General features: G+C 32.6%; 1 protein-coding gene across 1 annotated transcript in view; it reads left to right on the plus strand.

Moving 5' to 3' along the window:
• The window catches only part of PTPRQ (protein tyrosine phosphatase receptor type Q), a gene marked incomplete at its 5' end in the record, with an annotated part of 212,348 nt that overhangs the window by 66,960 nt on the left and 126,739 nt on the right, over window positions 1–18,649 (plus strand). Inside the window, 8 exons of the mRNA XM_053199634.1 lie at window positions 894–1,054; window positions 1,796–1,941; window positions 6,333–6,501; window positions 7,904–8,194; window positions 8,456–8,731; window positions 9,106–9,257; window positions 12,520–12,661; window positions 15,810–16,079. Of these exons, the coding sequence (XP_053055609.1) occupies window positions 894–1,054; window positions 1,796–1,941; window positions 6,333–6,501; window positions 7,904–8,194; window positions 8,456–8,731; window positions 9,106–9,257; window positions 12,520–12,661; window positions 15,810–16,079 (1,607 nt within the window). The remainder of the gene's footprint in view (window positions 1–893; window positions 1,055–1,795; window positions 1,942–6,332; window positions 6,502–7,903; window positions 8,195–8,455; window positions 8,732–9,105; window positions 9,258–12,519; window positions 12,662–15,809; window positions 16,080–18,649) is intronic.

An 18,649-nucleotide genomic window follows, 5' to 3' on the forward strand; every position in this document is an offset into this window, starting at 1 on the left:
GCGAGTGGGTTAGGGGCAGAGAGACAGGGAGAAACAGAATCTGAAGCAGGCTCCAGGCTCTGAGCTGTCAGCCCAGAGCCTGATGTGGGGCTCGAACTCATGAGCTGTGAGATCATGACCTGAGCCAAAGTCGGACACTCAACCAACTGAGCCACCCAGGCGACCTGAAGAGATTTTAATAATCAACATTTTTTTGTGTTTTCTGGAATGACATTTTAAATACTTTTCAGTTTTTAACTGGATGAGAGATGTGAGCTCTACCTTTTCCTTTTCTGTATGTTATACATAGATTATTTTCAATTTGTTTCCAGTTACTACATAATTTCATACATAATACACAATTAATTTAGAAATTAATAAAGGGTAATTAATTACTATAATTAGTAAAAAATAACACACAGGTTTGCTATTTTATATACTACTATTTAGATATTTACTATTTGAATTTCTCTGAGGTAAATATTACTTTTGTACGATGTATGAAAAATGAATTTGTTTGACAAAGGGTATATATAAGATGTCACCAACATTAAAAAGAACATATATTTGAACAAGTAAAACATGGGTATGAAAAGGAGTGCTGTAATTAGTTGGACCACACAGTATTCCCAGAGATCTATTAAAATCAGTCCAAGTAACTTCTAATATGAACAACTTATTAACACTTGATTGAATTACTCAGTATACTTGAAAACAAAAAAAAATTATTTATTGAATTATTCTTAATTTCACCCTTTTTAGCATTTCAGGATAAGTGGTGTCTTTATCCTATTAGTCTGGATTAATACATTTGTGTGCATTAACGTTGCTTATTTTTAACATACTTGTGCTCAAAATGTGTATGTAATGTTTAATTTAATAGTCAATTATACAGATTTTTTTTTTTCTCACAGGGATAGGTCATCATTAAAAACTATTAATGTAACTGAAACATCATTAGAGTTTTCAGATTTGGACTATAATGTTGAATATAGTGCTTATGTAACAGCTAGCACAAGGTTTGGTGATGGGAAAATGAGAAGCAGTATCATTAACTTTCGAACACCCGAGGGAGGTGAGTTCTTTTGGATGTAGGCCAAGTAAAAAAATATCCTATGTAAAAAAAAAAGTATTAAATATCAAAATGTATTACTAAGCCTAATATCTGTCATCATGTTGGAAGCGAAATTGCTTTTTGGTCACTTCCTAGCTGTGTGATGCTGGGAAAATAATTTCTCTGTGCCTCAGTTTCCTATCTATATTATGGAAACAATACATTACCTACTTAACAGGGTCCTTATGAGGATTAAATGAGTTTATATTTGTAAATACACTGGGTATAGAACTTGACACTTAGTATTTTATGTATTTGTTAAATGAAACAAAATAACATGCATGAAGTCATCTCACTGTCTTTGTTCTCTATTACTCGATTTCAAGATTCTAAGTTAAATAAGAATTTCATATTATGTGTTTTATATTGGAAACTTGTTACAAGGTTGTTTTCCAATACAGGGCAGTGGCATGTTTTAGAAGTGGGATGTTTTAGAAGTGGCATGTTTTTTAGTGTTTTACTTTCTTTAGTAAGAAATCTATCTGTCCTCTGCTTGGATTTTGCTATGATACGGTATTAGAGAGATGGCCCAATGAGTCCTGTGGATTTCAATTCTGACCTCCCATTAGATGTTATACCTAATTTAAGTTTTGTTTTGAAAAACAGTGGTTATTGCTTATCAAAGACAGGTAAAATTTAGAACATTGCAGACACTCTTTAGAGCCACAGGTGCAGTTTTTTGTTCAATTGTTTGTTTTATAGCACCAAGTGATCCTCCCAAAGATGTTCGTTATGCAAATCTCAGTTCTTCATCAATAATGCTCTTTTGGATGCCTCCTTCAAAACCTAATGGGATTATTCAATATTATTCTGTTTATTACAGAAATACTTCAGGTACTTTTGTGCAGGTAAGACTTGAGTTTTCTTCTAGTTAGTTCTTTATTTACATCCTTCAGTTTTATTGATGATGATACAGACTTGGCATGGTAGAAAAACCATTTCTCTTACACTGATAATTATGAATAGACATTTCATGAAACTTTCATTGAAACTGAAAAAATATGGTGGGGAAATGTCAGATACATTTTAACCTATCTGTGCATATGCACACATTTCCATGTCAGCTTCAAACATATTATAAACAATGAAGATGTGACCTATTTAAAATTCTGTGTATAAATATGGTCCTCAATTCCACTTCTTCAAGAAGTGTTCTCTAAAGAGTTGATGATTTAATTTACCCTCATTTCTCAGCTAAAAAAATTTCCCTTTTGTTTGCATACAATATAAATAGATACAATATAAATAGTTTTAATGTTTGGATGTGTTTGCATATTTTTCTTCAATTTTAACAATTTTTAACTGCTAGCTGAAGGGATTGTGTTGTTGTTATTTAGTATCACATGTAATAAAATCACTAGAAATGTGGTTATTTCACTTGACGTATGCAGGGTTTTAGGGTCATACAGTTTGCAGATGGGCACTTTCTGATGTGAATAATGATGGTTATGAAAATAGCTAAAATGCATTTTGTTTAGAGAAATATTTTCAGTTTACTCAATAGAAATCCTTTATTTATCCAAACTAAATATTTAACAGAACTCTAACATATGAAAACGATAAAATTGGAATGGTTATGATTGAATCAGGAATGTAGAGATTTGGAATATAATTTGGAAAAAGCTAATTTTGAAGAAAGACTACAATTTACAGAACACGTACCTTAATAGAAACTGTTGACTGCCTGTTGATTATAACACTGTCCATTCTTACTTCTTTGTATCTTTTTAAGCAGCTGAAGAATAGAGACAAGTCTTAGTAATTTTGGGCTGTCCAGCTCTATTTGTGACTGACGACATTAATATAGCCATGGGAGTTAGTTCTTGGGATCAACAATCTCAGGAAATAAAGCATTACTGTATTGAATTATTTGCTTTATTGTATCTATGCTTCAGCTTAGGCTGATGAATGGGGTCAGAGCAGAATTTTGCCAGTAGTCTCAGGACTACTGAGCAGTAAGAGAAAGTCAAGGTTGGTTTAGTTTTTACATTCTGCTCAAGACCCTCTAAGGATGGGCTTGAATAAGTGTGACTACTTAAAACTTAATGCCAAAAGAAAAACTACTTTATACAAGACATGAAGATATAGATATATATGTAGTTATAGATGTATATTTTTATAACAATGCCTTAGGAGCAGAAGGAGAAAGGAGGATCCTTTTTTTTCCCCTTTCTGTGTACATTAAGCAACTTTTGCTATTCCTTTTTGTTCTGCTCTATTTTGAGAAAAGAAATGGGATTTGTATGCAATTTATTATAATTTTTTTTTTTACCACAGTGTTGTTTACAATTTTAAAAATGTGTCATTATGTCATGGAGGCCATTCAAAGCAGATTTCTTCTTTCACACATTTAACAAAAATACTGCAAAGGGGTGGTGTCTGTATCTGAATCTTAGCAAAGGTTTTTGCCTGGGTACAATTTACTTTATGACCTATATACACAATTCTATTTTGGTTCTCTTTGTCCACACTTAAATAATGAAGTATAAACATCTAACTATGGTTTCAAACCTATTTACAATTCATCTAACTTAGAAAACATAATCTTTTATTAAATAATCTTAAGAATGCTTTTATGTGTGACAGCTGCTAGAGAGCACAGGCTAATGATGTGAAGATACTTCTCATATTGCGTGAAGTTCATCTGTGCTTTAATTTATTCCTCAAGTTAATGTTAAATACAGCATCTTTGCTAACTGATTTTCTATTTTGGGTTGGAAGAGTGGAATAAACCCTCAAAATGAACATTGTATAGCAGAATAAGTGTGTAGCTTTTTTCTTCCTCCTTCTCTTTCTTCTCTTTCCCACAGAACTTTGTAGAATAACCTCATGCATGGTATATCACATTTTGCTAACCATTCTTGGTATCTGCTTACTTGTCCTAGCTCCCTATGCTATAGCAAATAACTTGAAGAAAAGGATCACGTGACACTTATCATTCCATCCCCCAAAGTCCTCTGGTACTATATCATACATAGGTTCAATGCTCAATAAATATTTTTAGTTGAAAGAACGTACCAACATTATTTTTGATACTTAGTTATAATTTTGGAGCATTTGAGTTTGTGGGAAAGTGATTTTTCCTTCTTCTGACCTTGGGGAATTTAATCTCTCTGCTACCATTGTTCTTCCTTCAATTGTTGCACATTGTGTTTAGTATAGTGTATTAATTCTACTACATTTTCATTTTTACCCACTTATGTCATATCTCCTCCTGTGCCTGACATAGTGTCTTGTTATATTTAAAAAATGCTAATGAATACTGGTTGATTAATCAAATTTGAAAGCTTTTACTAAATAACTTCTGACTGCATTTATATATACAGAGTAGCAAGTCTTAATTACATAATTTGAGCTGACAAAAATTTTTTTCCAAAAATAAATAAATAACTGAAATAATCATCTGGATAATTGATCTAATTCCAAATTTGGTACATGTCTATGCATGATAAGTCACACACTCATCAGGAATGGCTACTGGGTGATTCAAAATAATTCATTTCTAAATAGTCATCAAGGTGATAGGTAATCAGAATAAATTCAATAACAAAGAAAAAATAAAATTTACACCAAAAAGCTACATTAGTATATTTTTTCATTACATCCTCATGACTTAACTTATTTATAACTGGAGGTCTATACCTTTTGATCACCTTCACCCATTTTGCCCACCCCCTCTCACCCTGCACCTCTGGCAAACACAAATCTGTTCTTTGTATCTGTGAGTTCAGGTTTTGGGGTTTATGTGTGTTTTAGATTCCACATATAAGTGGGATCATATGGTATTTGTCTTTCTCTGTCAGACATATTTCTGTCAGCATTATGACCTCAAGGTTCATCCTCGTCGCAAATGGCAGGATTTCCTTCTTTTTAAATGGCTAAATAATTAATTACGCTAATATTTTAAGAGACACTTTATGTAAAACAATTATTCCCTGTGTAAGATAGATGTGTTGAAAGATAATTCAAGTTTACAGATCATATTTTGTGTGAGATTGTTACATTGTTTTAACTTATCTGTTCCTGAATAAGCAGCCACAAAATTGAGGTAGATCTTTTATTACACTCATTCTTCCCCTCCTCTCTGCCAAATACTGGCAAAAGAACCACAAAACTTTGCTGAATTTAATTTTTTGATGCATTATAGAACCATCCTAACTGTAAACTTTAGTCAAATTAATTACCCTAAGTTTTTCATTTAAATGAACTAATTACCATTTATTGTTTTTTATTTGTGTGCCAGATATGATATTGTTTTATGTGTTTCATATCATCCTCAAAATCTCTCTGTGAAGTAGAAATAATTACTCCCATTTTATAGTTGAGGAAAGAGAATCTGAGTTTAGATGGTTTATTGAGGGCTACTCTGCTAGAATTGAAGTTAGGTTTATAAGATGCTTAAAACTTTGTATGTTTTGGAATGATTGAGCTTTCTTGGTGTAGATGGGCATTATTATATTATTAAATTAATAATATGGACATCCATACTATTAGCATGGATTTATTCATACTAATTGCTTACATAATTTTAAGTATATTTTCCTTTATTTTATTACTGGTTTTGTTTGCTATGTGTTTTGTATTTAAAATATCAGAAAGAAAATGATTGCATAAATAAATTCCCTAATCATCAATAAATGCTTTAGGACAAATATAACTAGGAATCAGGCAAAAATTTTTTAAATTGCTCTTACTCTGCATTTAATAAAGAGAATGCATCTAGCTGACTTCCCATTTCTCCCCATGATTGTAGAAAAAAAAGCCCCATTAAAGATGAATAATAACCATTTGAGTTCAGAGAAAGTGGTGAACACTTTAATAATTGCTTCATCATTAATAGGAAGAAAAAAAATCAAAGTTTTTATAATATTCATAAAATATAGGGTCAATGTTTTGAAAACTACTTGAAAGTTTTATAATGAAAACTGACACTGCTCAGCACTTTGGAGCACTTTCAGTTGGCTACTGGACCTTCTCCATAAGCTGGAAGTTTCTGCTCTTTCCTATTCTGTATGTTAATTTTATGATAAAAACAATACCATCTATTCCTCTTTTAGTACAAACATATTTCCAGTTTAATTATTGCACTAATCAATTTACATTGATTTTTTTCCAGAATTGACATTTTAAAATAATAAGGGATGGCCAATTCATGGATAATAATTATTTTGAAATTACTTGAAATTACGTATACTAAAACTACATTCTGAACAATTAAAACAATATGTTTATTTTTCAGAATTTTACACTCCATGAAGTAACCAATGACTTTGACAATATGACCGTATCTGCAGTAATAGATAAACTGGCAATATTCAGCTACTATACATTTTGGGTAACAGCAAGTACCTCAGTTGGAAATGGGAATAAAAGCAGTGACATAGTTCAAGTATACACAGATCAAGACAGTATGTAAACAAAAAACATTTATTAATTTTTAAAAGGTTTAATTTAACACTTTATTTTAGAACCTTTTTCTATTTGTATATATTACTAGTAAATTCTGTGTTTATTTAGGCACATTTAACTAGTCATTATAGAAGTTTGGAAATGCATTTAATATAACTGTAAAACTATTATAATAATAACAGCCTTTTCTATTTATGGAAACTGCTACCATTCATGAACTTTCTGTCACTTTTATTGCTTCAAAAGATGTCACAGCCATCCAGTTGTAAGCATGAAAAATTCTGTTGCATACGTCGATGGGTGCTTGTCCATTTGCTTTAATCTAACACCTTTTTTTGTTTTAATCTAGCAACTTCTTTCCATTTCAGCCTTTGAATCCACACAGGACTCCATACAGCATCTTTGTTCTTATTATGTTTTTGACTAATATACTCGGAATATCTTTACTTTTTTAACTCTAGAAGTTTCTTGTATGCAGCTTCAGCAGTATCCTGTTTGTGCTGAGTATTCAGAAAACTATAATGATTGAGGCATTTGATGTTTTAGGTTTCAGCTTCGAGAATACAATGATCCATAAATCATTGCCTATTTCTTCTTGTGGTTGTTTCTGGAGTCCATTTATTTCTTAAGGACTAGTCTTTATTGAGAAATGGTATTGACCTAAACTGCTGAGAATAAGATTCTGTGTTTATTGTCTGAAGATTGCAAATCGACAGACACGATAAGTATGAGTGAATGCTTTTGTTGTTGAACAATCTTTTAAATAGTTTACACATTGATCAACAGGGTAAGATGATAAAAAACATGAAAATATGTGCTTGCAGAGTCTTTAACAAAGTATTTTAGTGCAGTGTGTAGTCAATATCATTTCAGGCATTCTTTAAATGCGGATATCTCCCCATATTTTCAGCAATCTATAAATGTTATCAGTGACTGTTGTAGCACCATGAATAATAAACACTTATTGTGCACTGTTCCAGGTGAGAGGTCCTAGATCTGATATATATACAGTAATGATAATCTTTAGAAGAAAGAAACTGAAAATATTGTTTAGATAATATAAATGATCAAAATATTTAAATATCTGAGTATACATACACAGACATACATGTATATGTACACGGATAATCAGCACATTGTAGGAAAGAAAAGAGAATATCATATAAAGCAATTCTAACACATATTAAAAATGACAGGGTTTGTATTTTGAATCATTTTTAATATAATTATTTTGTAATGATATTTTGTAATAGGTGATATTTACTACATCTGCATTTAAACAATGTAAGAGCTAATGATGTAATAGATGCCATTTCAACAGTTATCCTCAGCTTGTGAATTTACCTAAATTTTATATAGGGTGACTGATAATTTTTATATTTTGCACATTACCTACCATAGTACCCGAAGGGTTTGTTGGAAACCTAACTTACGAGTCCATTTCATCAACTGCAATAAATGTAAGCTGGAGCCCACCATCTCATCCAAATGGTCTAGTCTTCTACTATGTTTCTCTGAGCTTACAGCAGACTCCTCGCCACGTGAGACCACTTTTTGTGACATATGAGAGAAGTATATATTTTGATAATCTGGAAAAATATACTGATTATATATTAAAAATCACTCCATCAACAGAAAAGGGATTCTCTGATACCTATACTGCCCAGCTACACATCAAAACTGAAGAAGATGGTAGGCTGGACCCTTTTATTGCCTATTAAGCAGATTGCTGGTGTTCTCTTCTTTACATAGCTTTCTGATAGAAAACATTATTTTTATAACTGTATAGAGACTGCTTGTTCTCAAGTAGTTAGCCTTTCAATAAACATAATAAGCTCTGTTTTTTAAAATTAAAATAATTACTGCTAATGAAATTATGTCCCACTATTATTAAAGCCTCTTCTTTTTAATGCTAATTCACTTTTCATTTAATATTCTTTTTTTCTTTTATAGTCCCAGAAACTTCACCAATAATCAACACTTTTAAAAACCTTTCCTCTACCTCAGTTCTCTTATCATGGGATCCCCCAGTAAAACCAAATGGTGCAATAATAAGTTATGATTTAACTTTACAAGGACCAGATGAAAATAATTCTTTCATTACTTCTGATAACTATCTAATACTGGAAGAACTTTCACCATTTACATTATATAGTTTTTTTGCTGCCGCAAGAACTATAAAAGGACTTGGTCCTTCCAGTACTCTTTTCTTTTACACAGATGAGTCAGGTAAGCCTGAATCCATAACTCTTCAAATGATTTCACTGTTGCAGCCTTGCTCTCTCTTTTTAAGGAACAGCATGGAAAATGAAAAGATATTCAGTTATCTATTTGTAACAGGCTTACAACTATTCATCTACTTTGCTGAACATTTTTTTTTAATTCAAGCCTTAGAACAAAGTGCTTGTTTAAAATTAGTTTGGAACTACTGAGTTCCAAGTATAAAAACATAGTTACCGATGCTATTTATTTCTGAAATATGATCATTTTAGGAATCTTTCTTAATAGTGCCTGCAAGAAGCTAGAGTCACAATGATATTTTTACTAAATATCACTTACTAAAAATTTTATGAATATAAGTTTTATAATGTGTTTTCCTGCAGTGCCTTTAGCACCTCCTCAAAATTTGACTTTAATCAACTACACTTCAGACTTGGTATGGCTGAAATGGAGTCCAAGTCCTGTTCCAGGCGGTATTGTTAAAATATATAGCTTAAAAATTCATGAGCATGAAACTGATACTATATTTTATAAGGTAGGTTGATTATAACAGTACATGTTAATTTAAAAATTCAGAAATTGAATTAAAATCATTTGACATGCAGAGGAAAATGGACTGCTTTAAATTAAACAAGGACCATCTTTTTAAATAATCTTTTTTTTCCCTACAATTTAAGGATTTATGGAAAACACAGAAGACATTTGTCAGATATGACAGCTGAATAATTTGTAGAGCAGTTTACTTAGACTTTACGACTTCTAGATATTTGCAAGTTAAGAAATAATTGCATTATTGTATTAATGCTGGAAAGTATATAGTAAATTTTTTCACACTATTTAAAAACTGTTATTATCTTAAATGCAATATATTTCTATTTGTTGTTAAAAAGATACCAAGTGAGTGTTCTTAACCTTGTAAGAAAAGTATTTCTACTGGACTTCTGGTAATCTTCCCTGATAGAATATAATCCCACACTAATTGGGCTTTTAAGGTATATCATTATTTTTTTTCCTTTCAATGCCAATTCGTTTACAACACTGAATACTCTTTCCCTTCTCAATTTTTAGGTTCTAGAATCAATGAAAAATACCCAAATTACAGATATAAAAAAGGATCTCAAATATACTTGTGTGATTTCTAGCATTTAATTGCCAAAATATGTTATATAACTAGCATTTATTTAAGAAAGTGTTTTTATTTTTTTCTCCAAAGGCGATGAAGTACTGGGATGCTCTTATTTAGTTACAACAAGAAGAGTGAAAAAAATCTGCAGTAAACATTGTCCCAATATTATATGCATTACAATTTATTGCTGATGGTAAATTATTTTTACAGCATGTGTAGCTTGCAAAGTGACTAGTAAAAATCAAAAGCAATGGTTAAGATTATGTCATAACGAACAATGACTTTCTTTCTGGAAATCAAGATATTACTTTAAAATCTGGTAGGCTGAGTAGAATTTGAATTGTAGTACTCCATAAATGTGGAATCTGTTCCCCAAAAGTGTGAAATTCTAATAATGCTAAGTCTCTAGGCCCCTACTATCTATCCTGGTCTAATCTTAACATTTTCTCATTTTTTATTTGCTTTGTCTGTATGGGTCACTGGGAAATGAATATCAGAAAGGAAAAAGCAATCATTTTTTACTGCAATGACATTTTTTTTGAGACTTAATGTGTGGCATTAAGGCAGCTAGTTAACCTCTTCTGACTTGGTTTCTTCAAGTGCAAAATTGGAGTTATAAGGATGCATACATTAAAAAGTGAGAATTGTAAGGGCAAATCTATATCAAGCATTTAGAATAATCTTCAGCACATGATAAATGTGTTAGCTATTGTTGTGTTATTGTACATCATTTAAGAAAAGGTTTTAAAACTGCATCCAGCATTGTCATAGCACTAAGTATGAAAGGACAGTATACCTTTACCTGAATATGAGAATAAGTTATGATTTTTAGACTTCCTGATATTTCAGTGGAAATGCTACCATTAAAATGTTTCTAGTAGCAAACATATAATCTTTATACCATAAAGTATTAAATATATTACTTTTGGGTAGAAGGAATAGTTTTTCTTGAAAATTTCCTACTTTTAGTTACTCCTTTTTACACCTGTTTTGTCCTCCGTTGATTTTCATAGTCTTATTTTCTTCTAAATTCCTTTGAATATACTTCATGCCATCTGTTTCCCTTTCCTAACATCTAGTTTATTTGCTTTCGTCCCTCTGTTCAGCTTTCTTTCTGAGTGTATTGTCCTATTTTCCTTACGTCTTTGTCTCCCTCTATGTCCTATCGGTTTCTATTATTTTCTTCTTTTTCTTTTTATTCTTTCAAATTATATGTGGGTTTGTGGAGACAGAATAATTCCAGAACCATTCCAAAGATTCCTGCCATTGTAGTCAATCCAGTGAGTTCCCATGGAATCAGTTAGATCCAGGTCTACTGGTAACTTGGGTCACTCTCAAATATGGAAATAAATTGTTTATTCAGTAAAAAGCTCTGCTAAAATATGTTTGGAAATATTCCTCATTCATGTCTCCCTCTTACATTTTACTCTTATGTAAATCTGGTCACTGTACAGTGAGCTGCTCTCACATGTTTTGTTATAATCTTGGGTTCAGTCATTTCTCTGGGTACAAACCTTTCCTAATCCAAGTCAAAATTTACCTGCATTGTTCTAATTTCTTCTCAGTAAACATTTGTTTGTAGATTTCTTTGATTAACATAAAAGTTCCTTGATGACAGTGACCATATGTATCTTATATATGTATCTTTATAACCTTCTGGTTATGTAACAGTATGCTTTATAAATAGTAAGCATGAAAGAATGAAAGGATAGAGTGTAATACAATGAGTCCCTAAAGTATGTCAGTAACTTGGGATATTAATTTAAAATTTGATTTAATTTAAAATATGATTGAAATGTAAGTGACTTGTGAGTTAGTATTCTTGCTAAATTTCTGTTACTGAAATGTTTAATAAATAAGTCAAAGTAGTTTATATTTTGGGTCCATTAAATGGAGTATTTTTAAAATGATACCATTATAGGAGACATTGTCTTCTCTTTCTGTAAAGATAACAGATTAGTCTTAACTGATCTCTCAGTTATGACAATTATCTTTGAATGAAGACTTTATACTTAATGGTCAATTTTTCTATGAGAACACATATCCTTCCTTGAGCAGTTGTGATAACTGTTTTGTTGCTTTTTTTTTTTTCATTTTCCTAAGAGATTGGGTAAAATTATGAATTTAGGAGTTGTCTGGGAAAACTCATAATTTAAGCTTCATGAGAGTAGAGATTTTTTTTTAACTGTTGTATTCCCAATGCCTAGCATAAAGTAGCTGATGAATAAATTAATTTACACAGAATGTTACTGGTATTAAAAAACGACTCTAGATGAATTCAAGAAAAATCTACTATTGCTGACCACCCATAGTTTGATTTAAATTGGAGACTTCAATTTTTGAGAATTTAAAGGAAGTAATGAGTATTTAATTCCAAGCAAGTGTCAGGAGACAAAATGAAAACAAAATACCCTAGCGTAAAAAAAAATTTTTTTTAAATGGCCATTTTGGGATTCTTCAGGGCTGAGAGGGTGCCCAGTTCATCCTGTATCATGACCTGAGTGCATAAAAAAAAACAGGTTAGTATTTGTTTTATTTTAATTGAAAATGCCCATGCTTATTAAATCCTAAATTAAACATAGAAGGCATAACTTCAATGTAATAAAATATTTCTTTCAGTTACGAATTTTTGGTGATGCATCATGACAAAGAATTTTTTTCTGGTTTTCAGAACATTTCAGGTGTTCAAACTGAAGCCCAGCTTGTGGGGTTGGAACCAGTCAGCACCTATTCTATTAGCATATCTGCCTTTACGAAAGTCGGAAATGGCAATCAATATAGTAATGTAATAAAATTCACAACTCAAGAATCAGGTGAGATACAGTTTTTTGATCCTAAAATGTTTCACTTTGTATTTAACACTTTCCCCGTCCTTTCAGTTTATATGAACGTATCATTAATAGTGCATTCAAATGGAAGTTGAATTTCAGTGCTTTAAGACTAAGCTGTATCTTGTCTGCAATCAAATATATATATTTACATGTGGTTTTTCCTTTTGAACTGAGGAAGCTGAAATAAAGGACTAGTTTAGGAACAAAGTAGGTTTCTAGATATCTGTGGAAAATTACCTAATTCTGTTTTTTATAAAAAAAAGTTAAATTCCAGTTAGTTAACATACAGTGTAATACTAGTTTCAGGTGTATAACACAGTGATTTATCACTTACATGAACACCTGGTGTTCATCACAAGCACCTTCCTTAATCCCCATCACCTATTTGCCCATGCCTCCACCTACCTCTCCTCTGGTAACCATCAGTTTGTTCTCTATGGCTAACAGTCTGTTTCTTGGTTTGCCTCTCTCTCCCTTTTTTATTTCCCTTTGCTCTTTGTTTTGTTTTTAAAATTCTTAGTATCAACTGAGACAGCTGGGATGGGGGGTAGGAGGAGAAATGAACCAGTATTCACTTTTAACAGGTTGGTTTATATTTCCATGAAACGATATCGATGATTTTTTTAAGAAGATGTAACATGTGAAGACCACTGGTCACTATGTAAGCTTCTACTTTCCCATAGTCCATTTGTAACATGTGAAGGGGATTATGAAGACTATGAAATTCCACTGGTCTAATTAAACTTACCCTCATGTCACACACATGCCATAGCTCACCTTTGTTTATGCTAGATAGTTTTCATTTATGACCTATATAATGGGTGGCTTAGAAATGCATTTTTCCTTTTCTCAACCGGACTATATGTTTAGAGGCACCTCTCCCTCACTTTTTTCATCAAGTATTATTGAATGAGCTTAAGATCCTGCTCCAGTTAATTTTTCTCTGTACCTCTTCTTTTAGTGAATCTCTAAGTTGAAATTGGAAAGCACTCACTGATAAATTAATCATTTTTGCATTAATTTATGAATACCTGATACTTTTTTTCATAGCATGCCTATAAGACAAGCCAATAAAATAGTATTTATCGTGGATAGAAGTGCTTGCTTTGAAGTCAGAGTGTCTGGATTTGAATCCAAGCTCTGTGACCTACTAACTGTATAACCTTGCAAAGGCTCATTACTCCTCAGAGCCTCTATGTATGAAAAGAAACACATATTAGCAGTAGCCACCTGTAAGGTTGTTGTGGAAAATATTTGAAAAGATCCACATAAAGCACTTATTAGAGTGTCAGACACACATTTAGTGCTCAAAAAAAATATTACTGTTGCCCCTATTCTCATATTACATATGAAGAAACCATTATTCAGGAAGTTGAGATTAAAAGATCTGAGAAAGTTAGTAAAGAAACTGAATTAGAACATCAACTTCTGATGTCTAGTGTAGGGTGGACATAACTGTAGGAAATATATATTATAACTGATAATTTATGTATTATATACAAATGCTAAACATGTAAAGAAAAAACTATTTTAACTATATACATATATGTATCCGTTTAGTAAAAATTAAGGTTAATCTTGTAGACAGTAAACCAATAAATATTTTTATCAATAAAATAAAATTATTGCACATGCCTTGATTGGTTAAATAAAAGACAATTTTCAACTTTAAGTGTTAAATATCAGCTGTTTTAATTAATTGTTTTTAGATTCACAGAGTCAGTGAAATAGTCACAAAACCCAAGTTTATAAACTAAACTTCAGCAAAGTTATTTTATGAAAATATTATTATATGTTTTTGAAAATAAGCAAACAATAATATTTAATAGAACCCTGGATCAGCTGAGAAATTGTCTTTTCAAAAATTTTAAATGCCACACATCCATTCCCTAAGTGTTCTCCTTTCATTCTGATGCCTCTATTTTACAGAGGAAGAAGAATTAGTAAAGATAAATTTAGGTCAGGAGAGAGAACTGTAAGCAAATCAAAGATAACTTGAACTTGAGTATTCTTTAAATAACTATGTTTTGCATAAGGACAGCAAGTTGTTTCACTACTTGTTTGTAATCCACAAATTGACTATATATGAATTTTTCTTGTAGCATCCTCTCTACACTATAATAAGAAAAGCTATGCTATCATTTGAGGACATTAAATAATTACTTTCCATGGGAAGTAGCTGGTCTCTCCAATCTGTAGTCACTTTGGTGGGTTGGGGAACTGCCCTTCAACCAGGTCTACCCTCTGAGAACTTGGGTTACTTCCAAGTAAATTCAGGGAAGTTCTAGAAAAACAAAAACAAAAAAACTAAGACTGAGTTAAAAACTGGGACTGTTTTAAATGTTCCCTCCACTGATTTTTAAAAAGGTATTGAGGGATCAGGTCTTCACAATTCTTCCAAAGCCTACCAATTGTAAAAACAGAACCCCTACATTGGTTGCATGTCTCCTAGTACTGTTTGGCCCAGATGTGCCACATCATGGAGGCGCCTATATCTATGTTTTGCATGAAAAGGTTCCATATAAAGGTATTGCTAAGACCACTCCTTTCCAGTGAGATATAAAGAAAGCAGGCTCCAGGCACCACCTGAGCTTGAGGCTATACAGTTAGTTGCTTCTCAGTATTTGAGGATGTGATTGCTACTTGGACCTAGGAATATTCAGTGGCTGACTCAGTATTTTAAGGATTCACATAATAGCATAGAACCTGGGCCAACTGACACTTGATTTAGCCTATGTTAAGAACTTTTTGAGCACACATTGCAAGGTTGATACGTTAAATTTTTATTTGGTCTCTACTAAACATGATTTAAAATATTTTTTAATGTTTATTTTTGAGAGAGAGAGAAAGAGAGAGAGAGAGACAGAGTGTGGGGGGGGCGGGGGCAAAGAGAGAAGGAGACACAGAATCCAAAACAGGCTCTAGGCTCTGAGCTGTCAGCACAGAGCCTGATGTAGGGCTCAAACCCACAAGACCCAAGATCATGACCTGAACTGAAGTTGACGCTTAACCGACTGAGCCACTCAGGCACCCCTATTAAACATGATTTTATCTAGCAATCATGTAATAAAATCATTTACCTACTACATATGTGTGAATTTTAACTTCGGGCATTTGTTTATCTTTAAAGTTCCAGATGTCGTACAGAATGTACAATGTATGGCAACTAGCTGGCAGTCAGCTGTAGTGAAATGGGATCCACCCAAGAAGGCAAATGGAATAATTATACATTATATGATAACAGTTGGAAGGAATTCTACAAAAGTCTCTCCCCAAGATGATATGTATACTTTCGTGAAACTTCTTGCCAATACCTCATATATCTTTAAAATAAGAGCTTCAACTTCAGCAGGTGAAGGTGATGAGAAAACATGCAACATCAGCACGCTACCTGAAGCAGGTAACTAATCTGAAACAGGTAATTTACCTGAAAGAGGAAACCAACCTGAAACAAGTAACTACTTGTGGATTGTGTCATACATTTGTCAATAGCATTTGTAATCTTTTTATTCTTCCAAGTTTTTATTTAAGTTCCAGTTAGTTAATATACAGTGTCATATTAGTTTTAGGAGTTGAATTTAATGATTCATCACTCATATACAATACCTGGTGTTCATCACAACAAGTGCCGTCCATAATCCCCATCACCTATTTCACATATCACCCTACCCACCTCCCCTCCAGTAATCCTCAGTTTCTTCTGTACAGTGAAGAATCTGTTTTATGGTTTGCCTCTCTCTCTCTTTTTTTCCCTTATGTTCATCTGCTTTATTTCTTAAATTCCACCTATGAATGAATTCATATATTTGTCTTTATAGCACATTTATCTAAAGATATGAAAGAAATATTTTAAAATGTAACACATACATTTTTATGACATGTGTTACTGAATACTGGTTATGTAGTATATTGATCCCTCTCCACAACATGGGGAGACTAAAAAGGGGAAAAGGAGAGAAAATCTGCTCTACTGTGTTTCCACACATATCTATGTCTTATTATCCAAATTATGAACTTACTGAATTATTCTTTATCATAAATTAAAATATGGAGTGAACATGTAAATGTTTTGATATTTATCTCTTTTTTATTTAATTGATTTTATGGAACTCTAGATGCTTTCCTGAATTCCAGAGCTGCAGTGTCAAACTCTCTTTCATCGATTTCTTTTCCTATACATCAGCCCTTGTCTTGTATAGTATTTGAATGAAAATATCTGGTCACCAAGTCTAGTCTACAAAGAAGAAAATGCTTGCCTTCCCTAACAGTGGTCTGACCTACCATATTATTTCCTTTCTCCTTCTACCTTCTCCAATATTGTTCCTGCTCATATCAATGTAAGTCTGATTCCTTCCTGATAGTACTACTTCCCTGGAAGTCCTCCCTTATAGGGACTGTGGGTAATGGCATAATTGTTTACTTCTGGCACATCCAGATCCATTATTTTGGAAACATCTTCTAATTCTTTCCTCCTTTTGAAATCAGCATCACCCAATTTTACTCCACTCCTCTATCCTTGAGGTAGTAAACCACAGAATTTCAAGACATGGTGTACCTTCTCCCTGGTTTCCACATCCTCATCAACATTTTTTCCTTATCATCCTTCCAGTGCAACACTTCATCAGACTTCAGTGTTCTTGTTCAGCTGGAATAGATGCTTCTCAGCAACACCTATCTTTTGCTCCTTAGATCTCAAACCATGCCATTGTGATTCATCTTCTAGGGGTTTTTCCCATTTTGAGGGGATTCCACTGTTTTCACCAGATGTTGGCTGATAAATAGTGCTATGCAAAACAGAAGTGGTTTACCTTTTCCAGCTATAACTTCACCTTCTCTAACTCTCCTAGCTACCCCATAATCTTCTATATCAATTTGTTTGTTTACACTCTATCGATTTTCCATAGGAGAATTCTGCTCTCATTCTGAACATAATCTGCCCACACTGTCATCTATATTTGATGTGATTTTCTTAATAATATCAATGATACTGACTTGCCCTCCTTCATATTTACTCATATCTTTATTTATGCTCTCAAGATATCCTCTCTCAGGGATGTCATTGCCTTCTTTTCAGGAAGGTAGCTGCTTATTTTTTTGTTTCAGTATCATATCTCCTCTAGAACATTACTCCATCAGTTCAATCTACTTTCTCCTGAATTTCATTCTCTTTCTTTCCATAACCCCCCCACCCCGCAAATTGTTCGAAAATTTTAGCCGAGGAACTGGTTGGTGTATCAACCCCAATATCTGCAAAATGGAATTTATGCTACATGAATTCTTCTCTTCCCCTTTTCTATGCCTGTACTTTGTAATCCTTTGGATACCAAGCTTCATATTTTTATGTGAACTTTCTCCCATTTTTCCTGCATATGATTAGATCTTATCAATTCAGTCTCTGCCATGGCTCTCCAATTTGTTCCTTCTTCTCCAACGTGACTGCCCCATTTTACATCAGCCTCTTGTTGCTTCCTGTAAAAATATCCTAAAGTAGCCTTACCACCCACGCTCATCCAGTCTGCCCATCAGTCTTTTCTTCGTACCCACTTACTTTCTTTGAATTGTTTCTAATACACAGTTTAGAGCATTTATGTGTTGGCAGTTGAAGTTCATTATCTGAGGGTAAAAGTGAGACATGCAGATTCAGGTATTTGAAACACAGAGATAAGAATGAAAAGCACAAGGTATAGGGTATGGCTCAGAATACTCCAAATGTTTTACTTATTCTTGTCTAGAAAATGCATCCCAGAATTTATCACCAGTTAGAATCTGGCTTCTGTCTATGTTTTCATTCTTATGTCCCTCCACTACATTTCCTCATCTACCCTATGCCTCTAGCCAAATTTTGTTTTTTTTTTCAGTACATTAGATTTCATGTATTCAATTAAAAGAACATTTATTAAGCACTTGCTACTTGCTATGGGCTAATAATTGATTAGATTTTCTATTTTAAACATACTCAACACTTCCTCA

Source organism: Acinonyx jubatus, chromosome B4 (genome assembly GCF_027475565.1).
Source record: "Acinonyx jubatus isolate Ajub_Pintada_27869175 chromosome B4, VMU_Ajub_asm_v1.0, whole genome shotgun sequence".
NCBI classification, from domain to species: Eukaryota; Metazoa; Chordata; class Mammalia; order Carnivora; family Felidae; genus Acinonyx; species Acinonyx jubatus.